At 35.6% G+C, this 27,740-nt stretch overlaps 4 protein-coding genes across 6 annotated transcripts; 2 read left to right on the top strand and 2 right to left on the bottom strand.

Moving 5' to 3' along the window:
* Positions 1 to 546: 546 nt before the first annotated feature.
* Positions 547 to 3,226, bottom strand: LOC148918867 (protein translation factor SUI1 homolog 2). The gene is made up of 5 exons (XM_089049276.1): positions 3,085 to 3,226; positions 2,328 to 2,414; positions 1,128 to 1,333; positions 997 to 1,050; positions 547 to 822 (listed from the first exon to the last, which is right to left on the bottom strand). The coding sequence occupies exons 2-5, from the start codon at positions 2,362 to 2,364 to the stop codon at positions 778 to 780; spliced, it is 342 nt and encodes a 113-aa protein (XP_088905402.1). The 5' UTR covers positions 2,365 to 2,414; positions 3,085 to 3,226; the 3' UTR covers positions 547 to 777.
* An 8,054-nt stretch (positions 3,227 to 11,280) lies between these two features.
* LOC103342507 (polyubiquitin-like) lies at positions 11,281 to 13,243 on the top strand. 2 transcript variants are annotated; one of them, XM_016796812.2, is made up of 2 exons: positions 11,281 to 11,318; positions 11,943 to 13,243. In XM_016796812.2, exon 2 carries the CDS (start codon positions 11,943 to 11,945, stop codon positions 13,086 to 13,088), a length of 1,146 nt encoding a protein of 381 aa, XP_016652298.1. In that variant the 5' UTR covers positions 11,281 to 11,318; the 3' UTR covers positions 13,089 to 13,243. The 2 variants fall into 2 exon arrangements, with proteins under 2 accessions (XP_016652298.1, XP_088904109.1); XM_089047983.1 differs by having other exon boundaries at positions 11,934 to 13,243.
* A 2,078-nt stretch (positions 13,244 to 15,321) lies between these two features.
* Positions 15,322 to 16,494, bottom strand: LOC103342547 (transcription factor MYB82-like). 2 transcript variants are annotated; one of them, XM_089047984.1, is made up of 3 exons: positions 16,304 to 16,494; positions 16,071 to 16,200; positions 15,322 to 15,878 (listed from the first exon to the last, which is right to left on the bottom strand). In XM_089047984.1, the coding sequence occupies exons 1-3, from the start codon at positions 16,344 to 16,346 to the stop codon at positions 15,467 to 15,469; spliced, it is 585 nt and encodes a 194-aa protein (XP_088904110.1). In that variant the 5' UTR covers positions 16,347 to 16,494; the 3' UTR covers positions 15,322 to 15,466. The 2 variants fall into 2 exon arrangements, with proteins under 2 accessions (XP_088904110.1, XP_008244405.2); XM_008246183.2 differs by having other exon boundaries at positions 16,308 to 16,468.
* Positions 16,495 to 23,633: 7,139 nt separating this feature from the next.
* On the top strand, positions 23,634 to 26,488 carry LOC103342506 (uncharacterized). Its single transcript, XM_008246141.3, has 5 exons — positions 23,634 to 23,795; positions 23,922 to 24,019; positions 24,266 to 24,365; positions 25,188 to 25,370; positions 26,090 to 26,488. The coding sequence occupies exons 1-5, from the start codon at positions 23,739 to 23,741 to the stop codon at positions 26,210 to 26,212; spliced, it is 561 nt and encodes a 186-aa protein (XP_008244363.1). The 5' UTR covers positions 23,634 to 23,738; the 3' UTR covers positions 26,213 to 26,488.
* Positions 26,489 to 27,740: the final 1,252 nt, after the last annotated feature.

The following is a 27,740-nucleotide window of genomic DNA, read 5'->3' as shown; positions in this document are numbered from 1 at the left end:
AAGTTGAGTTTTTCAACTTCTATCGTACTAATAAGTTCATTCATGAAGTCCCTTAGAGATGCATGCTCTTATAATCGAACCAAAGAGAAGTGCTTTCGAATGGCAATTGACCTCAAATATCAAATTTGAGCTAGCCAAAATTACACTTTTTAAGAAAAAGAACAAAAAGCGAAGCTATTTTTCATCAAGAACCGCTTTCGAGTACTACTTGAACCACTAAGTGAACAAGCATTATGAGAAGAGTCATCCAAACAAGCCATTTGAAAGAGAGATTATTTGGATATACCGTCAAGTAGTTCGAGTAAGAAGAACTTAGTTTAAGGGAGGATATACTGGGGGGGTAAATAAACTGGGGAAGAGGAGGCACTTAATGATACCACATGGTAAGAAGAACTTATCTTTTGATCAAGAAACCAAATGATACCACATAGCCTCTCCCATACCCTAATCAAGAAACCAAATTATACCACATAGCCTCTCCCGTACCCAATCTTTATATGTTTATTGTTTTCCATTCACAGAAAATAATTTGCTGGGAAATCTGGATAAGGAGCATTCTTAATATATTCTTTATAGAGATTGAAATTAAGACGGCCACAAGTTGTCATACACTCCATGATCAATCCACATAACACTAGTTGCTTGGCAATTAGAACACACCAGAAACACAATACACATAGCAGACAAACTTATAGATGATGTAAAATCCAGATAACATGTTCTGCCCTGAGTGTACAGGGAGATGTATTCTGCAGCGAGTTGAGTTGCTGCAACAGCTCAGAAACCATGAATTTTGATGTTGTCTTTCTTCACAATGCCGGCCTGTAGAGAGAGCGAGAATCAAGATCAGATTCCTCTAAATTGTTGCATTTTCAAACCATCTAATAGAACTAAGATGCCAAAAACTGGAAACAATCAAGCAAGCACTTCCACAACTTAACAAGACCTATAGAACACATTAACATCACCTAAACCATTTTTGGGACTGGTAACTACCTGGATGAGGAAGGAAGACACATTCTTTCTCTGATCACCTTGAAGCTGAATGACCTGTAGACAAACAAGATGACAATCAGACAGTGTCTAGTACAAATTAAATTATAGCTTTTACCATATTAAACACACACCTGTCCTAGTTCTGGGTCCTGGACAACTGTACCATTGCAGCAAAATTCCTTCTTAAGGTCTTTGAGTATCTTGTTGTAGCTAAACTCCTTCTTCAATCCCTGCACGGTTGTCAGGCTTTTCCTGCCGTTCCGTTGCTGTATACGAATGTGCACATACTCTTTTGTCCCAGCACCTGAGTCCTCAGCATTTGCCTCAGCAAAGGGATCTGAAACCAAGCATCAGTATTCAAATTAGATTAATGAAGGGAGTCAAAAGAAAGGATGAGAGACAAGGAAGCGAAGGAGGGGTGATATCCAAGTCTACAAACACATAAGACCTCGTGCAACAATCAAGAAAACTTAAGAGGGGATAAAAACAGAAGGGGTTAGCATTGTAGAAGTGCATAATTCCTTTAAAATGACTGATTGGTGCCATTTTTCTCCAGTAGAAAAAATAAAGTGATCCTATTTTTTGGTGAATTTTTTTATTTGTTCTCCTTGCTTTAGATTCTAAATATGGAATGCTTTCCCACTCGATGTTTACTTATTTGGTATTTAGCTATCCAGACTCAAACCTATATACCTTGAAGTAAAGGCCACTGATTTAGAAGGGAGTAAGCTACCACCACTTTTTTCATAAATTCAAGGAAAAATAATAAAATCTATCCTAGACAATGTGGGAAATGTTCAACAAGATTTTTATTCTGTGCTTCAAATGTATACCAATAAAAATGAGTAACAGACTAATAATGAAGTGGCAGCGAGAGTGCATGCGTAATGTTCAAAGGAACCCATGCCCAACCTTATATATTTCATTTCACCACACATACACATTTGTCAAAGTTGGTTTAATCAAATTTTATAGTACATAATCCCCACACCTGAACCAATGACTTCAGATTCATAAAATTAGAGGGAAAGCCTAACCATTTAGGTTTCTTCGGGTTGATCAGTTGGTCAGATTTCTGAAGAGTAGTAGACACACTCTGTTGATATACAATACAAACCAATTGCTCAAACAACAGTCCTTCTAAATTGCAGTAGTCTTACATGTTAGTGTCTAAAATGATCCCTTAAGCATTTGGGTATCCAAGTTGTCAACCAATATAATGCCCCAGAGCTATCAAATAACATATCCAAAAGAACTCATATGTAGAGTTACAAGCATGTCTGCAAGCGCATAAACACACACAAATGCGTTATGAATAACACTGAACATACCAAAGGCGGTAGGAATCTGTACGTCGAGCTCAGACATGAAACTTGGTTGATTAACCTAAGAGGGCCTGCTAACCAGAATGCTCAGACCTGGATTACATCAAAAAGAAAATCTAAATCACCATTTTATCTGACCAAGATAACCCAAGAATAAAGCTGATAACAACATAAGAAAGCACAGATCACATAATCAAAAAGTTTATAACCCATCTATTTTTGTCAATTTTGTCATCATAAGGGAGTAAACAGACTCTAAATCGAATGCAATTGCAATACAGAAGGCACACAATTTTATAAAATCACAGTTTCTTTGGACCCTAAATTTCTGACTTCCCTATTGATGGGAAACAGAACCTAGTTAAAAGTAAAATTGAAAACAAAAGAAAAACAAAAAACACAAAATAGAGGGTTAGAAAGACAAAGCACCAAAATTTTGGCTTCATATTAATAAAAAATTAAATTAAATGATTTTTTTTTCTTTCAAGTATTAGAGAAAAAAACAGAGCTCCCAATGAAAAAAGTTATCTTTTAATCTCTTTTCAGATCAGATTGTGAAAACTTAGAAGTAAATCATCTAAATAATAAAACTTTGTTCTGCTCTCTCAGAACATCTTCGCTTCCTAATACTTTCCGTTCAAACAAAACCAAGAAACGATCTCCAATTTATATACAAAATCCCTAAAATTCAGAGCAGAAATAAAACCATAAAAACCCTAAAACAGAGACAAATAGGAATCGCGGGAATTCAAGACCCAATTACCTGATCCGATAATTAGGGTTTTGGAATTGGCGAGTCGGAAAGAGGAAAAACCCTAACCCCAAAAATCAGATAAGCCTGAGCTCTCTCGACCTCTCTTTCTCTTACTAGATAGCTGTTTGGGAAGACAGAAAAAGTGAATAGAAAATTTGCTTGAGATGGATGTTTTGATAATAGTAAGTTTATTTAATTAATAACAATAAAAATAGGTAAACAGTGGACTTTGGATTCAGTCGGTTCATTTGCACTCGCAGACATTTTTATTTGATATATACGCGCTGTCAAGGGAAGTTTTAAAGTTTGCATCGACAGGTGTCGTTAGGAGAAAGCGAGTGTAGATATGAGTGTATTTACGATGGTGTGTGAGGTAAGGAAAGAGCAACAAGGTTTTCCGTTCCTTGTTGAACTAATGGTTTTAGTCGGTCTTGTCTGATCTGGAACGATCAATACGGCATCGTTTGTGATTGGCGATTGACGTCAACGTTTCACCCACGGCAAACGTTAGGGGGAAAAATTGAAAAATACATGTCATCTTCCTAGAAAATCCTTAATCCCTTATTATTATTATTATTGTTATTTTTTTCATACAAGTGTCGTATATTGCTTGCTTCGTTCCCTCAAATAACGCATCATAACCTCTTCAATAGCTTTGGAATGCTAAAATAGGTAAGCCACATAAGAAAAACTTCATTCAACAAACTTGTCAAACTTAGTCGTCAAAACTACAACTCCTTTCTCTCTTTTCAGGATTGACAAGTTGACCTTCACTCTCCAAAATATTTAATTTTGCTTTGGAATAACAAAACTTACATTGAAAATGCTAAAAACCTACGCTTTTTCTTTTTAAATAATAAATATATAGACTTTCTTCACAAGTTTTCTTCTTTTTTTTTTTGCCATGATATTGCATTAATTGAAATGAATAGTGTATTGCATCACAAATTATTAAAGTAGCAAACAAAAATTTTCAAATTGTCACATAAGTCAACAAACTTTACTTTGAAGAGTTCAATTTGCTGCTATTATTGGAGATGCTCTTATAGGGAAGGAGGGAAGTATTTTCCTAATTTAAACACTATAAATTAACCTAATATGCATGAGAGTATTTGAACTAGAGGGTGTAAAGAGGCAAAGAGGAGGGTAGTGAGCTATGACCAACTCACACACCCATATCTATATTAACCTAATGTACGATAGAGTATTTGAACTAGGGTGTAAGAGCATCCACAATGGTGGTGTGTAAATTTGGGGGTGTAAAGTCATTTTGACATCCTTTTTACACCAATGGAGGATGTAATTGTATTTTTTGCTTCAATGGGGAAGATGTATATTCAATTTTTTTGTGTTAATCAAATGCAATTAAATATGGGCCATTGATTTTCAAAAAGAAACAATTTGAGCCACTCATTTGGTGACCGTTACAGGCTCTATTCGGCTAATTTGCATTGAATGTGTATAAAAAAAGATGCTAATTTATATCAATTTTTACACCCATTTTGCGGACCTCGCAAGTAAGAAGTGAGGAGAGATGAGAGAGAAGAGTAGTTGAAAAGGTGATTCCACCCTCCATGTACACGCAAATAGAAGGATAATTTGAGGGAAATGATGAGGGTTACAAATAGGATGTCTTTTACTTGCAACTTGCCACCCTTGTATTGCTACTTCATGCTGATCGACACGTGGTTCGACCCTAAAAACAAAGCTTTCTTTTTTAATAAAATTTACACTGAAGAACAAAAGAATGCATGTTTAATACGAGTTTCTACAGAACGCAAGAAGCTTAAACATGTCCCAAGAACAAAAGAATGCATGCCACAACTACACCTGAGAATAGGGACGGACCCACAGTTGGGTCAATAGGGTCAAATGACCTTATGAATTATATGAAAATAAGCTTGAAGGTCCTATTAAGTTGATTGTGCGATCCCAAGAAATTTCCTCCACTTGTTTGATATTTGATCCGAAGGAAAGGCTTGCTGCGCGAGGAACACTGTGTCGTTTTGGCCCAAGGCTTGCTGCATGAGGAACACTGTATAATACGTGAATTTTATGTGCCTTATTGAGATTTTTGTAAAAAATATGTGTATTAAACATGAGAAATACTTGCGTACATGTATAATGTTGGTTTTTGCAAGGCATTGCAAATATGTTTGAGTTGAAATTAGTCCCACATTGGAAAACTATAGTTCCTTGAAGGTCTTTATAAGACCTACTCTTAGAAATAGAATAGTTAGGATTGGGCTATGTAAGTGGCCCAATTGAGTGTCATGTTGGGTTTGGTCTTTGGGTCAATGCCCAATTAGTTAGGTCATAACTCTGGAAAGTAGAAAAAAAAAAAAATACAATAGATACTCAAGTAATGGTCTAATAGTAATGGATAGGGTTCTTGCAGTATGCGGAAATTTAACTAAGACACTAAAACGATTTCACAAAAGACTTAATAAATAGAAATTAATTATTTCAGTGGACTTTTTCTTTAATGTTTTAATATTAAATAATAATGAAAATATAATTACTAATTAAAGTAATTCAAAAAGGCTAAGATATTACTTAATTACATAAATTAAATTAAAGAAGTATACCATATTTTAAAAAGAGTTTTTCTATAATGAAAATATAATTACTAATTAAAGTAATTCAAAAAGGCTAAGATATTACTTAATTACATAAATTAAATTAAAGAAGTATACCATATTTTAAAAAGAGTTTTTCTATTTGAACCTTGCACTTTTCTTTGTTCACCCCATATTCTAAGTTCACCCCAACTTTTAATTTAGATTTTCACAATTTCTAATAAAACTCCACTATCTTCCCAAACTATTCCTAAATACACACCCAGCAGGAAAAAATATATATAAAAAAATATTAAAAAACTCATCAACCTCACACCCCACACCCCATAGCCCGCTATCTTGTCCCTCACCACTCTAAGTTTACCTCAACTTCACATTACTTAAAGAGATAAAAACATTGTTGTTAAATGTGTAGCAGCATTATTTTATTATTGTGGGTTTAGGGTTTTAATGAAGATATTTGATTAATTTTGCTGTTCTTGTTATTGGGTTTTAATGATTTTGCTTGTAGGGTTCACTTACTGCTCTTGTTGGAAGTGATTTTTCTATCAGAAGATCAGTGTTCAAGGTGCACCTTTCTTTTATTGGGGTGTTATTAATTTCGTTTATTAGTATTTGTTTTTAACTGGACACAAGATTGAGGCTTGTTTGGTTATTGTCGTTATAAACTATGTGGCTTCAGAGTCTCGAAGATTTTCAAATGTGTTGTAAAATGAGAAGGTTTCGAAATTCTCGTTTTTCTGTAGTTATAGTGGAGGATCAGCTATTGTGATATTGATACCATTTTTTGGGTTCTCAGCTCGACCTTAGAAGCATTAGTTTTAGTTTTTGCAAATTGCAGACTTTACAAGTCTTTAAGGATGGAGCTTATAGAAAAAAATTGCTTGTTTCATTTTTATAATTTCCCCTTTTCTTCTTTTGAGGATCTTATAATCTTGATGGCACTGTAACATTAATGATCTCTTTAAGTAGCATACCTCAATTGATGACTCATAAGCCACTATTTGCATATTGTATTTAGGGTTTGTGAAGAAGATGAGAGTGTAGAAGGTTTCATGGATTGAAAAAGAAAAGTAATCTGGCACTAAGGTGTAGAGGAGTTTGTGTTTTTCTAAAACTTAATATGAAGAGTGGTGGTGTGCGTATATATATGTACTAGGGTTAAGAATTAAGTTGAATGACCATTTTTGTCTTTTATACAATAATAAAACTTAAGAGCTTAATGATTTAAGTATTGAGTTGAATAAAAAAAAGTGTGGGGTTTATTTAAATAGGAAAACTCTTTTAAAAATTAGGAAAAACACGTATAGCCGAGCGGCTTAAAGAATTTAAAAAATCTAGTATAGCCGGGTGGCTGTACTATATATAAATGTAACGCTGTGCGGCTATACTATTTTCAAAGACAATTTTAAAAAATTGGTATAGCCGGCCGGCTATATTATTTAATACAAACCGAAAAAAAGAAAAAGAAAAAAATAACCCTCTTATTTGCATTAGTTTATACTTTATATATCTTAACTAGTTTCAATATATCCAAAGTAGATATTAATCTTCCCCTATATAATATTTCAATATATTTTTTTATAACATATGTTATTCTTATTACATAATATGTGAGAATTATTTGTATAATACTGAAAATTTTGTAAGAAATATGTTTATTAAATGTTAGAAATACGTACGTACATGTACAATACGACTATTGTACTTCTGCCTTTAAAAAAAACGTGAGACATGTATAGAACACTAATGTATTATTGAAAAATATATGTGTATATATATGTAAAATGCTTTGCTTTAAACATAATTTATTTAAATAGTATAGGGGTACAACCGCGCGTTTATACTATTTCTTTTTTTAAACACAAAGTATAGCCGACCGGCTATACGATTTCTTTTAAAAAATATTAGAAAACCAATATTTCTTCTTAAAAAGCAGTATACCTATATATGATTTCTAAAGACATTTAAAAACCTCGTATAGCAGTGTCGGCTATATGATTTCGTTTTAAAACAAAAGGAAATTTTTAAAAACAACGTATAGCCGTGCGGCTATACTATTTTAAAACCACGTATAGCCGCGCGGCTATACTATTTGGAAAAGATAAAAAAAGGTACAGCCGGCATGATTTCTAAAAACATTTGAAAAAGTAGTCGTTGCTTCTCAAAAACGGAAAGGGAATCTTCATTCCCACTTGTCAAAGTGGGCCAGCGACATAGCCAAGCACATGGGCTGCTCCTTGCATCCAATAAAAAATTATATATTAAAGCAGATTTGGACACCGCGAGTTTATCAGTCCAGGCAGAATTCTGATTGGAATTCCAGTCCAGTTTTGAGTCATCTCAAATTTTCACCTCCCAAAATACATGGGTTGGAGAAGTTTTTTGGAGGCCAAACTCAAAATTTGAGTTTCCATCCCTTGAGTTGGAGATGGTCTAAGGGCCTTATATAAGACCATCACTATAAAATGACTCCATACACTTGAAACTCAGCAATTGAATCCAATACATCCAACAAATCTCAGTGGACTAGCTACTTTTTTGGGTGAGTCTCCCCACCTAAAAAATAAAAAGAAAAAGAGGTGCACTTCAGCTATTGTAGGGGCACAAGGCCGAAGCAACAATACAAAGGAAAGTTAAGCCCATTGGCCTATACAACTTAGCTATGAGCATTTTCACTTATTTGCTATGATAAAGAATAAGGGCAAGTAATGGTGGTTACTGTTTATGAATAGTATATACCATAGCAATGTATTTTTTGCTTTTCCACCAAGGATAATTACTATTCACATGAATTTTTTTATAAATATTTATACATATGAGATTAATAAATAAAAAATTACTAGGTATTTTAAAAAAAATGAATTTTTTGGTATTCTTTTCCAAAAAAATTTCAATTTTTTTCTTGGCTGGCTTTAGCGCTAACATCAGCGCCCTCAGAGCTTTGTTCTTGCCTTCAGATCAGCCCAGTCTTAGTGGATCCCACCATCTATCCGAGTTGGATTTGAATGGTTGAATGTTTTTGCAGCCCAAGGAGCCTTTGGCCCTGATAATCCAAATCGGTGGAACTTCTCTAAGATCCAAAGAGAAGCTCAAAACTCTCTATGAACATATTCTTCTTTCTATATATGCAATTCTTCTTTCTATATATTCTTCTTCATTCGGTCCTGTTATGTAATTAATTTTTAATTAAATTCCTTAATGACGTAAAATGAGTAAATTTGGGTGTAACCTAAACGTTATGGAGTTTAAATGATAAGGAAAGACACACATAAGGAAAGTTTCTCTCACACACAATTAAGATGTTATTCTAGTTTGCAAGGTAATGCCTTTTTACCACTAGACTGGACTCCATTGACTCCAAAATTCTTTCTTGTTTTCTTTATTCTCTCTCTCTCTCTCTCTCTCTCTCTCTCTCTCTCTCTCTATAACACAAACAAATTGAATTTAGGAAAAAAAAAAGAAAAAAGAAAAAAAGTGTTCATTTGCATAAAAAATTATGTACTGATAAGCATAAAGTAAAATAAATAAATAAATAAATCTAGGATATATTGTGCTTAGTGCTTTCAAGTTATGATTTTTATAAAAGGGCAATAGAATTTTATTAGATGAATAAAAATAAAGAGTACAAAGGACATAGACTGTAAAGGGAGTTATACCCATAACAATATGGCAATTGTGGGTAAAACTTTCCTAGTGACCTGCCACTTGAAAAGTCTGAAACGATCTGGAGATAACCACACTCTAAAATAACTTTTCTAAAACCCATTACAACCACCATTATATCCCCGAATCTAGTCCAATGACATAAAACACAAAAACTAACAGCAAACTGACACGACTCTCTTAAAGAGACTATGAATATCTAGCAAACTCAACTAAGTTTCTGGAATTTATTGACAAACTAAACCAACATAATAATAATAATAATAATAAACTACAACATCAACAAAAGGAAAACCAACCGCCACTAATCTTCCTCTGGGGCATGAAATAGAGAGTGCGACCTTGTTACTCCTGGGCCTCAATGCACTAATGAGAAGTGGATTTATTATGACCAAGCTACAACACCTCAATAAACAACCTGGCAAGATGAGGCACAACAAAAACAAGCCCATATCTGAGACAATAAATCTGCCAAAAGAAGAGTATATTGACATAAGTCTACCAACATCCGAAGCACACCAAAGATCCAACGAGATCCATCTGAAGTGTTCTCCCTCTCTCTCTCTCTCTGGGGTTAGGGTTTTCTGTTTATCCAACCAAGTTAGGATTTAATAATGTTTTAGTTGTTGATTGCTTTGTGAGATGGTTTGCTTTGTGAGATGGTTTACTTTGTGCTGGTAAGAAAAGCATTCTTTAGCCTTTGGTGAATGAAGATTTCAAACTTTTGATTGATTGCTTACTGGGGGCTTATTGGATTCATGGGCGAGCACTGATGATCATTCGAGACATCAACTTCATTTACCAACGTTTCGATTTTGGGCAGTTTCGACACAATTTTAGAAAGGCAGACTTTGTTGTTGATGCATTAGCAAATTAGGACCATTTAATCTTTAATTGTCATAACGTATGGTGCCTGTTTTTAATTTTAATAGGATTCAAAATTTAAATAAAAATACTAATCGTACCACATTATGTAATAAAAGCGACTCTTATTGTATAAAATAAAAATAAAAATGACCTTTATTATATTGGTGGGCTCTCGAGTTAGTAGAGGTGAAACACAGCGGAATATGCCCAGCAGTATCCTTTCCGTGGTTTGCTAAAATACCAATGTGGACAGGAGAGGCCCTCCACCTAACTTTTCTATCTTCTCATAAGAAAATTCGCGAAACTTGCCGTGCCTGCCAGGGAAAGGAATCAATCTTGACACGTGGCGCAGTCCCATTGGGTTGGGGGTTTAATCTCACCGTCATTAAGTCGGCAATTGGTCCTATAAATGAAGGCGCTTTTCGATGCAAGGCCTACATAGTTGAAGAAAACAAAAGCAAAGCGAAATCCCTAAGAGCTATTCCAACCATGCAGCCCAGCCCGAGGGGAGGGGGGAAAAAAACAAAAATCAGCTTCCAGCCATGCAGCCCAGGCCTGGGTGTGGGACCCACCAACCGGCTGGCCCAAGGCAACTTTCGCCCCAGGTCCAAAACGAGGGAGTTCTCTACAAAGATCGCTACAGATGCATCGTTGATTTGATTTTTTTCCTGTTGCCACGTGGCGTCGTCTGCTCTCCGATCTGATTTTTTCCTCCAATCCAACGGCAGCCAATTTTTTTGCCATAAAATACTGGAAAAAATTCGAATTTTTTTAAAAAATACCAAAAATTAATGAATTTTTTTCTATAAATACCAGACTTTTTTTAAAATTTATCTGAAATTTGAAATTGAAAATTTTATCCGATTATGAGATATGAATAGTATTGACACGTAGGAACCCGTAAATCTTATCCGAAAATATTATCCATATTAATTATTAAGGTAAATAAAATTGTAAATAAACAAAAAATGAATAATGCGCTTCATTAGAATTGAAACACAAAATTGGATTTTGCAAACCACTATTCACGTGAATAGTGGCTGCCCTAGCTCCCTTGCCATGGCTAAGGTCAATATGGGTGGAGTTGCTCTAAAGCTCATCGAAGTTCTCTCTAACTCTCTCTCTCTCAAGGTTCGTATTTCCTATGTTGCTGCTCTGTTTCTTCAATATTTTCTTCAGTTTGATTTTGTAATCGTATCGTTGTTAATAATCAAGATGCCAATTTGTTGTTTATAGTTTCGTCAATATTTTCTTTTGTTCGATTGTTTAATCCTGTCGTTGTTAATAATCAAGATGCCATTTTTTTTAATCAATTTGTGTACGAAAATTGGTTAGAATCTTCTGGATGTGTATGAAATCCTAAATCTTTGCCTGATTTAATCAATTACTTTCGAGGAACAAGTTGAGTTTAATTGTATGAATTCCAAGGAACAATAGAAATCTATCAGATACAAGTTGCAATTTTGATTTTAGGGTTTGCTTTGTGTTATAATATGCAGCTCTCCGCGAAAAATTTTGTATCAATTTTTTTGTTTGGTTATTTGATTGTACACGAAATTGTTAATTGGTTGCTGTTAAAAATCAAGATATGGCAGAGAACTGTTTCGAATCATTCCATACATGTGTGAAATAAGTTTTGTTGATAAAATTGTGTATTGTTGTCTGATTTTAACAAATCACATTCCAAGATGCAATTTTGTTTATGTCAAGAAACAAATCTGATTCATGATTGTTTTCTATATATAGTATATACAGATGCAGATCTTTGTGAAAACCCTCACCGGAAAGACCATCACCCTCGAGGTTGAGAGCTCTGACACGATCGACAATGTCAAAGCCAAGATCCAAGACAAGGAGGGCATTCCCCCGGACCAGCAGAGGCTGATCTTTGCTGGCAAGCAGCTTGAGGATGGCCGCACCCTCGCCGACTACAACATCCAGAAGGAGTCCACCCTCCATCTGGTGCTCCGACTCCGCGGTGGAATGCAAATCTTTGTCAAGACTCTCACCGGAAAGACCATCACATTGGAGGTTGAGAGCTCCGACACAATTGATAATGTCAAGGCTAAGATCCAAGACAAAGAGGGCATCCCACCAGACCAGCAGAGGCTCATCTTTGCTGGGAAGCAGCTCGAGGATGGCCGCACCCTGGCTGATTACAATATCCAAAAGGAATCAACCCTTCACTTAGTGCTTCGTCTTCGTGGGGGTATGCAAATCTTTGTCAAGACACTTACTGGGAAGACGATAACCTTGGAGGTTGAAAGCTCGGATACCATAGATAATGTCAAAGCAAAAATTCAGGATAAGGAAGGCATTCCCCCCGATCAGCAGAGGCTAATCTTCGCTGGTAAGCAGCTTGAGGATGGCCGCACCCTTGCCGATTATAACATCCAAAAGGAATCCACTCTGCACCTGGTGCTTCGGTTGCGTGGTGGTATGCAAATCTTTGTGAAAACTTTGACTGGGAAGACAATTACTTTGGAAGTGGAAAGCTCAGATACTATTGACAATGTGAAGGCCAAAATCCAGGACAAGGAGGGTATCCCTCCAGACCAACAGAGGTTGATTTTTGCAGGCAAGCAGCTGGAGGATGGAAGGACCCTTGCCGACTACAACATTCAAAAGGAGTCGACCCTGCACTTGGTGCTCCGTCTGCGTGGTGGGATGCAGATCTTTGTGAAGACCCTCACTGGGAAGACGATAACTCTGGAGGTGGAGAGTTCTGATACCATTGATAATGTGAAAGCTAAGATTCAGGACAAGGAGGGCATTCCTCCGGACCAGCAAAGGCTCATCTTTGCCGGTAAGCAGCTGGAGGACGGGAGGACTCTTGCAGATTACAACATTCAGAAGGAGTCTACCCTTCACCTTGTCCTTCGTCTCCGTGGCGGTATCTGAATTCTGAATGATGCTTGTGGTTCCATCCTTGTCTGAGCAGTGACTTTTTAAATAAATAAAAAAATTCTGTAATTTTATATTTCGTACTCTTTAATTGGCCAATGGATGGGTCACCAGAAACTATTTAGTTAATAAATAAAAATGCTTTATATGTATATGCTCTGTTTCTTTTTGCATTTGGATTTTTTCTGTTTTACATGCATCTGTATTGCTCTGCCTCAGACCGGCAGAGGGGCTCATCTTTGCTGGTAAGCAGCTGGAGGACGGGGAGGACTCTTGCCGATTACGACATTCAGAAGGAATCCACCCTTCACCTAGTCCCTCTGCCTTTGTGGTGGTTTTTAGATTTTCGTTGATGCTTGTGGTGCCATCCTTGTTTGAACGGCAGCATTAGCTATAATAACAAGTTATGTGGTTCTGTATTTTCATGGTCTTGAAATGGCTGATGGATGGATGGCTTATCTTATTACTCTTTATTTAGTAACACATGAAATTCCTTTTCATGCACTTCTGTTTGCGTTTTGTATGTTTTAGTTTATATATATGTATATATGTGAATTGTTCCTTCATGTTGTGCTTGGATTGTTTGGATCGAAGGTGTGGTCTGTTTGCATTACTTGTCTGTTAAGTTCGCACTGATTGATTTCCTGAGTCTGGTGCTGCACACAATTTGTTAGTGGCTCTGATCTTCCTTGTCTTAGTAAGTGGCTCTGTTCTTCCTTCTCTGGGCCATGCTTGGTCTTGGATGATTAGTGTGTAGTTGTTTGTCTTGGTTTTGTCCTCCCGTCAACCGAACAGAATACAATTACCATTTGAAGATTGAACAACAAAAGAATGTGTTTCTAAACACAAGAAACTCCGACAACTCCCAGGAAATTAATACCTCAACTATTAGCATGAGTAACAAGCTAAACTAGAAATATTCAGCCCTAAACATGTAACTATTGAATACATAAATGTTTTAGATACTCGTATTTTTTACTTTGGCCTCCCCAATTTTACAATTCTAACTCCGCCCCTATATATATCACATTCACACATATCAAAAATCATATTGCCTATTCATTACAATAATAGTTGTCCTCGACGAGTTTTTATATTATGAAATCATTGCATAATAGCCTTGTCATATATACTATTAAAAATGTCTCTCAATATATGCAACCAAACAATTGTCTATCAATAAATCCCAAATTTGATTCTGTAATCGATTCTTCACAATATTTATAGCAAAAAATACCAGCTCTATACTTATGGTTGCAACCGATAGAATTAGTGCTAACGTCAAAAGCAAGACAAGCCGGTGAGGGGCGCTTGGAATGCTCGAAATGTGGGGTTTCGAGGAACAAGACAGGTCGGCTTGTGTTTTGAGAATTGTTTTACAACAGTGAAGAGCGCTTTAGAGGGCTTTTGACTTGGTAGGGCTGTATGTGGGTAGAAGATAATTGTAAATATAAATAATATTTATAATTGTCCAATGGGTGTTTCGCATAACAAGAACTTGGGTTGGGCCTTATTAAAAATATGGTAATGTGCAAAGTAGCATACAATTTTTTTTAATAATAAATTTGAGGAGAGGCCTGGGACCACCATGGTCCTATATGCAGCCTCCGCCTTGGGGATCGGTCCTGCATCGGTTTTTGTCTTGGAAAAGCCGGTTTAAATTGAACATAACCGATTATGTTAAGTTTATTTATTCATTTATATTTAAAATTATTAATAAACCTAATTAATATTTAAATTACATTAGTAACTCCAAGTAATATCTAGATATTTTAGCCAAATTAATACATAAATGTCTTAGTTTCAATTTATACCCAATTAAATAACAACTATCCCAACTTCTTTTTCTTTTCGATGAACTATAACCGTTGTTGTTGCATTTCTGTCTTTCTCTCTTTTTCACATTTTTCTTTCCATTTCCCTTCGTCTTTATCTCTTCACCTCTTTCTCTATTCTACTTCTTTTGCTCTTCTTTTATCTTTTCTATCTCCTTTTCCTTCTTCCTATTTTTCTCTTATTCACCTCTTCATGTTTTTATCATTCCAAACTCGAAATTGGCCGAACTGAATTGGAATCGCATTGGTATGGTTTAGTTCAGTTATTCTAAACACTTTCTATGTAAGTCGAACCAAACTAGACCTTCTGTAAGTTTTGATTTAGGTTTAAATTTGTGAGAAAAATCGAACCGAACCGGATCATGCGTATCCACTCCTAATTTATACAGTGGATATTTACAAAACCATCCAATATTATTCAAGATGTGGTTCGAGGATTGTGATGTCACTGCTATATTCAAATCAACAAAACATAATTTTCTATTTAAAAAAAATTGACATCACTGAGAGGTATGGCGCGTGGCCATTAATATCCTCCATTCAATACTCCCCTTCTTGATCATCCACCACATAATTTTGATCTCCATTGATTTCGGACTCGTGCAAAACGTCATTGATGAAATTGTCCAAGTCCCTTAGAAAACTGCTAGACGAGATGTCATCAGCGACTCTTTGATCTTGAATATTGAACCTTTTATCACCATCATGTAGATGATGATGCGATGGGATCATGGCAGCTGCCTTTGTGCAATTTAATGTTATACTTTGAATCACCTGAACCTGATCATCTTTAGCAGTACAATTACCACCTTCATCAGCGCCATCATTTTTAGCATTAATCTTGATTCGATGTGGTCTTGCCTCTGCAACTCTCTTGCTCAAATTAATATTCCAGAAGTTCTTGATTTCATTGTCTGTCCGACCTGGTAATCTTCTAGCGATGAGGGACCACCTAATCATCACCTAATTAATTAGTATTCAACTTGAAAATATATTTAATATGCATCTTAGATATATTAATAGCTTGAAATAAGACAATGTAAGTTCAATCTCTCTTTCCATACGTACATTAGAGTAGTTTAGAATATCGCTTTGTTAAAGGAAAAAAAAAAAAATGACATGTCAATATGTCAACATGTCATACCTGTTTCCAAGAAGCTTGTGCATTCTGATAATAAGGTCTTCTTCTTCGGGAGAAATGTTGCCTCTCTTAACATCAGGCCTAAGATAATTCAACCATCGCAGTCTGCAACTTTTCCCACTCCGCTTCAACCCTACAAGTATATTATCTCGAAGAGATGTTATGAAACTAAATTCTTTTATATAAATAAAATAAAACCAAAATGGCCGATCGATATGTCTGAATATGTATATTACCAACCAGTTTTCTTAGCAACATGGCTCCATTTTCCTTCTCCATGTGTTTTGATGTAGTCTGCAAGGACTTTATCTTCCTTAGGACTCCATGCTCCTCTTTTCACCACATCTTTACCACCGGATAGTTTTCTCCCCATATATATATCTATCTCTCTGTGTGAGGCGTACATTTTCTGTGTGGAGAATGTATATCTATGCACATTGCGTATATATATGGTGTGTGTGCCTGAGGAACAAAGGTCCCACTTTTGAATCGAAGGCCCAAGAAACTAATATTCTTTTGGAGTTGAGATTAATTCTTAAGATTTAACCGCACTATCCCTTTGTTGGAGAAATTATGAAATGATACTGTATTATGCTTACTTGGTATAGCTTGTACACATGCTATATGAATGAACAATGATTTATGTTTTCCCCTTTTTAGAGAATAATATCCATAAAATATCACTTATACGTGATCGTACTCCACTTCCCATTGTTAGAAAAATTAATTAACCATGCACTCAACCTGACATAAGTACCCATTAATATTTAGATTTAACTTGGTATTGCTAGGTATTTGCATGCCTATGAGAGAAAGAAAAACCCTAGACAACGGTGCCTTAAATGAATGTGTGCAACCGGACGTACTTTTTTCCTTCCATGTATGGAATGCTTACCAGTTCTGTAAAAACTTCATTAAAAACATTCTTAGATTTTGACTGGACGAGTTAAAAACTAAAAACTAAAATTGAACTGTACTCGAGAATGGAGTAGCTAGCTGTACATATTAATCACGTGACAAGAACAACATACGTAAGTGGACAAGAAAAACTCATTCCAATAAAAATGAAACAAAGAAAAAGGCAAATTTGTATAATAGGAACAAAAAGCAAGATAGCTCAGCATTGTAAGCCTTGTAAAAAGCCATATCAGTCTCATGACTTGCAGTGGCAGCATCTTTACACTGCCGTGTATCAGTCTCATGAGCTGTACTGACTTCAGAGCAATATGGATGGTAATTAATTACAAATACGTTCGAAACTTATTTCTCGACCATGTCTTTTTCTTCAACTATTAATTATTATTCCTGATGAGATTAGAATACTCCCAACGAGTAGACATTGAAGTGTCACCATACCAAATAGCCGTTCACATCCGCCATGCTGTTTTAAATCTCAATGAGAGTAAGGAGACAATGTGTTACGTCCCCTTCTCTTTAAACGTGAATCCATGTGCAAAGAGCAAGCGGTTTGGACCACCCCATATGTTAACGATGGAAAAAGCAGAACCACTTGTTCATAAGTTATTTCGTCATCTAAAATGTGCAAAAAAATAAAACGTATTAAAATTGAAATGAAAATATGAATACTCAAATGACTAAACAATTTCCGACTTAACTGATTATTTGCATGGATAATTTCTTCAAAGAGATGCTAAAAATTGGGTGATGAATTTTCAAGTCTAACACATAAACAACACATATTGGATGACGTGGAGTACGTGTGGTTGTTGGGCTTTAACACGTGGGCAACCTGCTCTAATACCAGATGTTGATAATTTAGGAAACACAAACGACAAGAGATAGAGAGCTTTTGTTGAACTCAAGTAAATTCTCATTGACTGAAACACAGCTTAACTAACACGTACAAAGTAACTGACTCAGATAAAGAAGGAACAACTAAACATCCCATTACTACCAATACTAACATACGTCTCCCACTCCTACTAATACTATCAGACTTATCCCACAACTAGAACACCCCTATTGAATATGTAGAGCCCAACTGATTTCCTAAAACATAGGTTCAAACATTTCTGTTTCCGGGTTTTCACTGAATACATGTTCGCTACAAAACAGGGGAGTTTGTCTTGAGTGAATGAATCCAGAACGGTGCACAAATTTTGAAAACAACGTACTGTCGTTCTCGGTGTTTTCAAAAACGTATCCAAAACACGGGATTCAGCTTTTTAATGCTTGGCCTCCCGGCCCCTACTGAGTGATGCTTCCTGTAGTATTTGTGCTTCTGGTTACATTTTCTTTTTTCCGCCAGTGTTCGTGTTTCTTGTTTGTCTGCTTTTGCTCCCCTGTGTTCTGGGGTGCTGGTCCGCGTTGGGCTGTTTTATGAAATTCAGTTTCGACCCCCCCCAAAAAAAAATATTACATTTTAACGCTTCCTACTCTCTCCTCCCAAGCTGAACCTGTTAAAGAGAGGAATATGAAGGATATGGTAAAGATGTGGTGTAGTTTTCAGATGAGAGACATGGGAGGATTCTAGAGAAGAGAGGGAGAAGCGTATAAATATTATTTTACTGGTTTTGTTAACTTTTTTTACCACATATTTATTTAACTCTTGATTTGGAATTTTGATGCTAATTTATGTGTTGGATACCATTGATAATGTGAAAGCTCATATTTGCTGCTGGGAAGCAGCTGGAGGATGGGAGGACTCTTCCAGATTTCAACATTCAGAAGGAGTCCACCCTTTCACCTTGTACTCCGTCTGTACGGTGGTGTCGGAATTTGAGTGATGCTTTTGCAGTCATCCTGGTCTGAGTAGTTAGCTGTGGCTTTAAAGTTCATTTTTATGGTTCTTTATTTTCTTACTCCAAGGGATGACTTAAATCTTTACTCTTTAGTTAATGAATAAGTTTTGATGCATATGCTTAGTTTTGCTGTTTGCAGTTTTTGGATTTTTCTAACCTAAGCGCACATCCAACTCATCACAAAATGTATATTACTTGACAGATAACATTCTCCCTTTCTATGCTGGAAACTTCATCTTTCATTCAAACCCAACAGGGCAAAACTCAAACCAGTCAAAAGGACAAACAGAAAACTTAATTAAGTAGATTAATGCCTCTCAGTAGAGCATGGTTGAGGTCCTATGGAGCAACTAGCTGGTAACGTCATTGCCTGATCGAGCTCACCGCGTTTATATATATATATATATATATTTGTACTTGAGGATCAGTTTCTTCAACACCTTACAACGACTCTGGTGGGAATTCCCTGCAACTGATGGCAGCATGCTGCACGAACTTCTATGTGTTGCTCTTCAGTAGAGCATGGAATTGTGACCAATCGCTCGCACTCGTTGATTTCCTAAATTCGGTGATACTCAGTGCAGTTCGACTGGAAAAAAAATACTGCAGCTCATGAGTGGAAATAATACTCATAAAGATTAGGGTTGTGAAGAAGATAGAGGACTGCCAATGGGGTTAGCTTTGCCATTGGTTTTTGGATCTTGTTAACTTAAAAGATTATGCAAATGGACGAAAACTGGTAAGCTCACGAGTGTCCGGTTATGGGGTATTTATTGACCATGGAAATGGAGGACAAGATGGATACACGTGTTATGATAACACCAAGTGACGTTCACACTAACATGTGATATTACCAATTCACATATAATAGTATAAATTAATTAATGTTATAATACTTAAATTAGTAATATTACGTCGCAGTGCGACCATCCCACCAAGATTTTTTTTTTCATTTTTGTCTTGTTAATTAGTTAATGAATATATATATTTTTAATCATGTGTTTGGATTGTTTGTTAGGAGTTGAAGATCTCTTTGCCTTTCTTGGAAGTTTAACCTACATTAAATGTGTGATCTGCACCAATTTGGTGGTATAGATTTTGCACCTTGGTTGAAGGAGAAACAAAGGTGTGCACATTGTTGTTGGTTTTCTTTCATTTTCTTAAATATCATCGCCTTCCTCATCGAAGATCATCTTATCATTGCTCTGGTCCTGCAAGCGCGACAGAGCAAACCTTTTGAGCCCATCAACAAATTCAACCCATTAAAGAGCACTCATTAAAGTGGGAAAGTTTTTTATATTTGTTTTTAAAATGGAAAACTTTAAATGAATAAGAACATAAATTTAAAACACAGTATAATTGAAACTATGACATCATTAATAAGGACGGAAACTGCGAGGAGGCAAAATCAAAGCGGTAAACAAAACCGGTAATTATGGTTTGAATCCGTTGGTTTAGTCAATTCGGACGAATTGATGCCCACTAGACATGGAAAAGAAAAATGATATTTCTAAGTTATTTTCTAGCATTACCAAACATGGGAAACAAATCTTCTATTTCCCTTCCCATGGGAAACTATATGGGGATTATAAGTTGGCATTTGAACCGAAGAACCAAAAAACCTAACCAAATCGGGCAGAGAAAAATGAGAAAAAAAACAAATTGACCAAAAGTAAAAAATTGTTGAAAAAACCAAATCGGACTGGTTTTGATCGATTTCAATTCCAGTTTGACACTTTTTAAAATCATATTGGGCCTAACCAAACCGACAGGAAAAAAAAAGTGTGGCCCAATTAAGAAGCCTATGAGTTTTCTCACTTCCTAAGCAGTTGTTCCTGTGTCTCTCACTTCCCAATCTTGCTTTTTTACCCTTTAGAGTTGTTCCTGCCAGTGGCAGACTTGTGCAGATGCAAGGAGGTGCACCTACACCTTCAGTCGCCGGAAAACTCTATAGAAGCTGCTTAAGTTGAACCTCTGCTCATGCACGGGAGTTGTTAGATGAGATGCTCAAGTGAAGCGCTGTTGTGATTTGTCCTCCACAAGGCTGCAAGGAGCTTCTGGTGAACTACTTCTTCGAAATAAGAGATGATTTATCGAGTTGATTTGTCATATCCCAGACTTTGACTTCAGGGAAGTGGCTTTGACTTCAATCTACCAAAAAGTTTTCTTATCTTTTTTTTTTCTTCCCTATGTTTAGTTTGAACGAAGAGATTTTTTCTAGAAAATAAATAAATAGGTATTGTCTTGTTTATTATGGGATTTGAACTCGAAAACTCCTCCAACAAAATGAAGACCTTGAGGATTGCATTGATTTTGTTCCAATTGTTATCATGGCTTCCTTTAAATAAATAAAAAATAGAAAAAACAGTAAAAGGGAAAAGAGAAGTCATCCCAGCCACAACAGCATTAGATTTTCTTGTTAACTTTTTGTATCGAATTTGAACAGAAAACTCAACATATCACAAACACATACTTGCCTCAACAGTTAATTAACTTCCCCAATATATCTACAGATTCATTAAACCCTATATAGTATGTACCTTTCTTCTTCCTGTCACTCATCCCAGCACAGAAGTATGACAGTGCAACTCTACATGATATATAGTCGCGTTCGCTGCTCCCTCATCAGCCTCAAGCATATTTGTCCTTTCATGTTCCCAGACTATAGTCCAGTCCAGGCGGAGAGGCACTTGTATTTTGGTTGATAACTTGCTCAATGTGTTTTCTTTCTTTGTAAAGAAAAAGTCTATAAAATAAGACCTTTGTCTTCTTTGTTTGTAAAGCTTTCACAATCATATTTTCAGTCCATAAACTTTGGAAAGCTGAGTTTTTATTTGAGATAAATCATCAAGTATTCCATATTTACTTGGTGATTTATCAAACACTTTTATCTTTCATGTTGCATTTACTTGCATGTTTGGTGACTCTATGATTGAAGGCACCAAGATTGTTGTGACGGTTTTTCTCCCTTGAGCTTGAATCGATAGTGACAAGTATCGGATTCAACATAAGGAGAGTTGGAAGAACTCCAGCAAGCTTGAAACATTTATGACCAGTATTGCGTTCAACATAAGGAGTGTCAAAACATCATCCCGTAATAGAAGTTGAGCTACGAAGAAGTCAATAAACATTATCTAGAATGTGTATAGGATAAGTGTGTGAGTACTTCTTGTAATCATCGTTCTATAGTGGATTTGTTTTGAACTGAGGAATCCTGTAGATTTTCCCCAGAGGTAGGGTTTTACCACGTTAAATAATTCGTTGCGTGTTACTTTATTTTATGCTCTGCACATTTTCAGGATTGATAAGCATATCAATTATGCTACTGAAGTTTATTTTTATTTATTGATTATAATTTTAAATTGGCTTATTCACCCCTTCTAGGCATTCTTAGTTATCCTATAGGTAATTTCAAAGTTTGATTAGTAAAAGTCCTCGTTATTATAAAGCCTCATAGATTAAATTTAACCCAACAATCTATATATTTCCAAGACACCAACAAGTTAACCCCAACGTTTCCCCGCTCTGGTAGCCATACTATAATTCAATTTATGGTTTTTTACCTTAATCAAAAGCTTAATACTCCAAGGGCTCAGTTTTTTTATATATTAATGTTGCAGTCAATAATAAGCTTGGAGTCCCCTTCAACTAGAACTTTACGCCATCTACTATGAACAACATAAGCAAGACCATGTAGTTGCTAATCCAAGCAATTGAATACTGACACACAGGGAAGGCCCTGAGCATAGGCGGGCAAGGGGGTCGCTTAGGGCCTCCAAATTGGAAAGGCCACCAATTTTCATAAACCTCTATATATACATATGTATGTTACTTTAAAATTATACCATATTAATATTATATTAAGCCCAAATACCAGTAAAAAAAGCCCAATTATTTACTCTAAAACTGAAAAATGGAAACTTAATAAGAGACCAATTATTTTTCTAAAGTTAAATCAGTTTAATAAGTTAACCTTAGTAGCGTATATCTTAGCAAACAACAAAAAAACCTAGCATCATAGACGAAAATCTGCTCTACTCAACACAAGAAAAAAAAAAACTAGCAGTTTATTATTGAATATCTACTGCAAGAGGAAGCGATCTTGAGGAAGAACAAGAAGGTAAAAACCCACAAGACTATTTCTTATATTTTCTATTGAAAAAGATATGGTAGAAAAACTTGATTATGCAAAGTTAATTGATACTTTGGCTTCGAAAAATGTAAGACGAGGCGATGTTTTGATGCATTTTATGAAGTTGTTATGTGAATTACATTTCTTTTTAGGTTACAATTTTGACTTTCTTTGTTTAAACTTATCAGAAAAAAAAATCGCATAAATATACATAGAGAGTAGAATGCCACATTTTGGTAGTTCATCTAGGACCTCCAAAACCTTAGGACCGCCACTGCTGACACATACATTAACAATTAAACAAAAATATATTTTAAAATATGGTTTCGTTATGGATTTCTAATGATTTATGGAGAATAGAACCTGCTCATTTAACCATTATTTTGACTACATTTCAAAATTTCCCAACTTTTTCTTTCTCAAACTTCAAACAAATTTTGCTCTAAAATCTCCTCTTCTCTCGGCCTCCCCTGATCTTATTTTTTTATTTATTTTGCCACATCCTCCCCCTTCCATTTCATTTCCCATTCCTTTGCCCTCTCGAGGATTTTATCTTTATTTTTTCAATAAACTGAAACCTTTTTATTACACATGGCATTTTGTCAGATTTTTACTTTTATTCTCCCAAAAGGGTCGATTCGACATTTTGCTTGCAAAAGTCGAAGGCTTAGCTCCGACTTCTGAAAACTCGATCGACAACTAAAAATTGGGTTGATAATCCATTTTGTGTGATTCACACAGAAACCTCTGAAGTTGTCACTCTCAGCTCAGATCGCCATGCCTCCTGTTGGCCCTCGATCCGGTGACGCAATCTTCGCCAACGTTGAACGCGTGGTAAGCGAAACCCCAACTCCCCCCTTGTCTTTGGATTTCGAATTTTCTCGGCATCCAAACTTGATTTGAATCTCTGAATTATGTTTTTTTTTAACCCTCTTAACTTTGAAATTGAATTGGTTGTAGAATGCGGAGCTGTTTACGTTGACGTATGGTGCAATCGTGCGCCAGCTGCTCACGGACCTTGAGGAGGTTGAAGAGGTTAACAAGCAGCTCGACCAAATGTAATTTTATTTTTATTTTTTTATCATTCTCTAAATTCAAGAAGTTCAGTTCTACTTTGTACTGTATATATGTGTGTTTGAGTTTGGGCATCGGAAATTTCCTTCTATTCTTGGATGTAAAGTTCTGTTCTTGGCTGTTAATTTGTGCAATTCCTTGATTCAAAGCGATGTTTGACGGCCAATGAACTATTCATATACATTTATTTTTGGTTTTGCGGATCAGGTGACAATTTAATTGCATTTCAGGGGCTATAATATTGGAATTCGATTAATCGATGAGTTTCTCGCAAAATCTAATGTATCTAGATGTGTTGACTTCAAAGAAACTGCTGAAGTGATTGCAAAGGTTTGTCATTTACGTCTGATTCCTTTCAAAACTAAATATCCTGCTGCTCTTAATTGTTGTAAAACCTGGTAAACTGTTTCCTTTGTGCCCATTATTGGGTTGTGTTGCAAATTTCACTCGAGTCTATCACCTGTTTCCTGGTGTTATTGGAGCTTACATTGATTCCCATTGTCTTCTCAACCTATTGATAATCATCATCTTTTACTAAAATGTTAGTGAAAATGTAATCCACTTGTTCTATATTTCCCCTTCTTGAGGTGACCTTGGAGGGTTGTTAATGAAAATAACGAATTGGAATCAAGGTTAATAATAGATTAGTAGATTTGGTATATAAGATTGATAAATAGTCATGTCTCTTTGTTTAGAGTTTAGCTACTTCTTGTTTCCATGTCAAAATGCAAGATGGTAAATCCTTGTCTACCAATCGTGCAACAAAGCATATTAGTAAGGCCAGACAATATCCAATTTGAATCACTAAGAAATGGAATTGGGTTAAGAATTAAGATATCAGTTTGTTTGGGGTTGAGACTGTAGTGCGATTGACAAATGGAATTGGGCTGGGTTGCTTTGTTTCTCTATGGACTGCATTGCCTTGTTGTAGTTTCACTGTATTTTTTTTTTGGATCCAGTTGGTTGGCAAGTACATATATTGGTTTCCATAAGACTGTTACAGAGCTGAGTTTTTGCTGCATGCTTTGCATTATTCGCTATATCTAAAATTTTAACTTCATTTTTTGTTGTATTTATTTATTGCCACAAACTTCTCGACGAAGTTCTGAAGTAGTTTTGTGTCATAATTGTTCTATTGATACTTCTCTACAGATTGGTTTTAAAATGTTCTTGGGGGTCACTGCATCTGTTACGAATTGGGATGCTGATGGAACATGTTGCAGCATTGTTCTGGAGGACAATCCTCTGGTAGACTTTGTTGAGCTTCCAGATACTTGTCAGGGTCTGTACTATTGCAACATCTTGAGTGGAGTTGTAAGAGGTGCCTTAGAAATGGTGAGTTGTAACCTCGTCTATCACACCGCTTTTGACATCTGCCCACTTTATATGACTTCTGGGTACTCTTTTTCCAGTTTGATTGAATTGCTATATATATAATAGAAGATAACTTCTTATACTCGTACATACTCAGTTGTATTGGTTTTTATTGCTACTTGCACAGATTATCGCTAATGTCTGCTGAAGGTTTCAATCTTATCATCTTCCATTCAAAACATTAGTTATATAACCTGTAGCTGATAAAACTAGCTTGACGCTAGTCAAATTGTTATCTATCTATTTATATTTTTTTAAAATGTAGGATTTATATTTCTTACACAACTCTACCCTGTATTGATCTTTTCCGCTTCAGACATAGATTAGTTTTATTTTCCCTTTGTGATACAACACATTGGAAGAAAGATTTAGAAGTTTTCCATTTTTCTCATTTTTCTCCTAGGGAATGATTGCTATTTTATATTTCTTTGTGCGTTTTTACTTGATCGTATCTAAGAAGATGTATAGTACTGTAGCTTGAGGGGATACACATGGTTCCCAAGTCTAAAAGTTACTTCCTGGTGGTATTATGGGGTTTTTTTGGGAGGTTCCAAGGTTCCAAGAAAACCTAAAAGGTTGAAGGCTGGTGGAAAGGCTACTTTGATGTCATAAAAATATACACGAAATTTCTCCTTATCTTGCCTTACACTGCCGTTGTGCTATGTTGATTCCATGGTCAGGTATCAATGAAGACTGAAATCAGTTGGATCCGTGATATGCTTCGAGGTGATGATGCATTTGAATTGCAAGTTAAACTACTCAAGCAAGTTCCAGAAGAGTACCCATACAAAGATGATGAGTAAAATGCCGGGCTACGTAACCTGATTTTGTACACAGTTGTGATTTTTGGTTGCACCTTTCCTTGAAATCAAATGCTAGCAGCTTGTTTTCCTGTAGTACACATTCGCAGGGCACATTGAATAGATAACTGTGTTTTCACTTACTCGCCATTTTATTTTTACGGTTTCTATGAACATGGGCTAGCATGGCAAACCACTGAATGCTGCATGTTTTGTTCCTATTTGGTTGTAAGAACAGTCATCGAATGAATCTATAGACTACTAGAGTTATTCTACCGACCACGAATAAGCATATCATAATATTCTAGTGAGCGTCATAATTCCCATTGAATTTTAGCAATTCCTGTTGTTTTGCGAAGATTAGCTCGACCTTTCCATTGAGAGCCTTAATAATATCATCTGATCCGTCCGACCTAGCAACTCTAACCAGAAAAAAGTTTTTATTTCTTGCTAAGCACAGCAAAATAAAATTATGTTGAATATATGAACTTACCAGTGAAGATATCAAGTAACGAAAATACTTCCCTCTTACAATGTAAGTAGGAGCTCCTACATTCTTGGCAACAATAGTGTAAAATTATTCATCAAATAAATTGAGAAAGGAATTCAGAAAAGAAAAAGAAAAACTAAAAACAATTATTAATTTGGCTTCTTTTAAGAGTGGAGTAATGCTTGTAACCAAAGAAAATCTTGTAACCTAGGCACCATCCTATTAGCTAACCATATGTTTAGCAACTAATGTGATAAGAAAACTATGATCCTTTTAGCAACTTCTGTTTCAAATAAGGTACCGGTTATGGAACAAATTTGAGACTTTGGTTTTTGTTAGAAACTAAATTGAAGAAAAAAGTTTCAAATTCTTGAAAATACGCAATTTATAATGAGACGTAATTCACGCTTTAATACGAAACTCAATCTATAATTTCAAATTTGAGGCGTGACAATATCACAATTTTAAGTTGAAGAATAAAGAAAATGAATGTAAAATTAAAAGAAGGGACCGTTCAAAATATCAATATCAATATCAATAGAAACTGATTGCGATAATGGTTCTGTAAATTTGCAATTTTGTCTAGCAGCTTAAAAATGGAACTTCAATCACCTTTACAATGTCACTGTCGAGAATAACTTTGCCATTTGGCATGTAACTAATAGCAAATACTAGAAAGAAAGCAAAGTACATAAACAATATTGGGCACCTCTCGCAAATAATACCCAATCATGATTAAACAAAAATTGGACTAATCAAAAATATAAATTGGGTTCACTTGGAACTGGGAAGGGTTTTGGGTGGAGTCAACTAAATAAGGGGGAAGGTTTCTGTGCTCCTTTTTTTTTTTTCCTTTTTAATCTGGCTCAAAACGACGTCGTTCTAATGCCAGGTCATTTAAAAAAAATTGAACGCACCTGGACCAAAACGACGTCTTTTTATCTAGACATGTTTTCAAAAAACGATATAAAAAAAAAGATGCGATGCGCCTATTGCTGCACGCAGGCCTTTCGTCGAGCACCTTGTATGCATATTAGGGTC

This window comes from Prunus mume, linkage group LG3 (assembly GCF_029339155.1).
Source record: "Prunus mume cultivar Tortuosa linkage group LG3, ASM2933915v1, whole genome shotgun sequence".
NCBI classification, from domain to species: Eukaryota; Viridiplantae; Streptophyta; class Magnoliopsida; order Rosales; family Rosaceae; genus Prunus; species Prunus mume.
The sequence above is the reverse complement of the archived record's forward strand: the minus strand, read 5'-3'. Positions and strand labels throughout refer to the sequence as shown.

Bases quoted from the DNA above. Each gene is read 5' to 3' on its own strand.
- LOC148918867 (XM_089049276.1), bottom strand. From the start codon at position 2,364: ATGTCTGAGCTCGACGTACAGATTCCTACCGCCTTTG. The intron at 1,334-2,327 runs GTATGTTCAGTG...GCTTGGTTTCAG, and splicing joins ACAGATTCCTACCGCCTTTG to ATCCCTTTGCTGAGGCAAAT. The intron at 1,051-1,127 runs GTGTGTGTTTAA...GTTTGTCTACAG, and splicing joins AGGACCCAGAACTAGGACAG to GTCATTCAGCTTCAAGGTGA.
- LOC103342507 (XM_016796812.2), top strand. From the start codon at position 11,943: ATGCAGATCTTTGTGAAAACCCTCACCGGAAAGACCATCACCCTCGAG.
- LOC103342547 (XM_008246183.2), bottom strand. From the start codon at position 16,440: ATGGGGAGAAAACTATCCGGTGGTAAAGATGTGGTGAAAAGAGGAGCA. The intron at 16,201-16,307 runs GTTGGTAATATA...ATATACTTGTAG, and splicing joins CCATGTTGCTAAGAAAACTG to GGTTGAAGCGGAGTGGGAAA. The intron at 15,879-16,070 runs GTATGACATGTT...GGTGATGATTAG, and splicing joins CACAAGCTTCTTGGAAACAG to GTGGTCCCTCATCGCTAGAA.
- LOC103342506 (XM_008246141.3), top strand. From the start codon at position 23,739: ATGCCTCCTGTTGGCCCTCGATCCGGTGACGCAATCTTCGCCAACGTT. The intron at 24,366-25,187 runs GTTTGTCATTTA...ACTTCTCTACAG, and splicing joins CTGCTGAAGTGATTGCAAAG to ATTGGTTTTAAAATGTTCTT. The intron at 25,371-26,089 runs GTGAGTTGTAAC...TTCCATGGTCAG, and splicing joins TAAGAGGTGCCTTAGAAATG to GTATCAATGAAGACTGAAAT.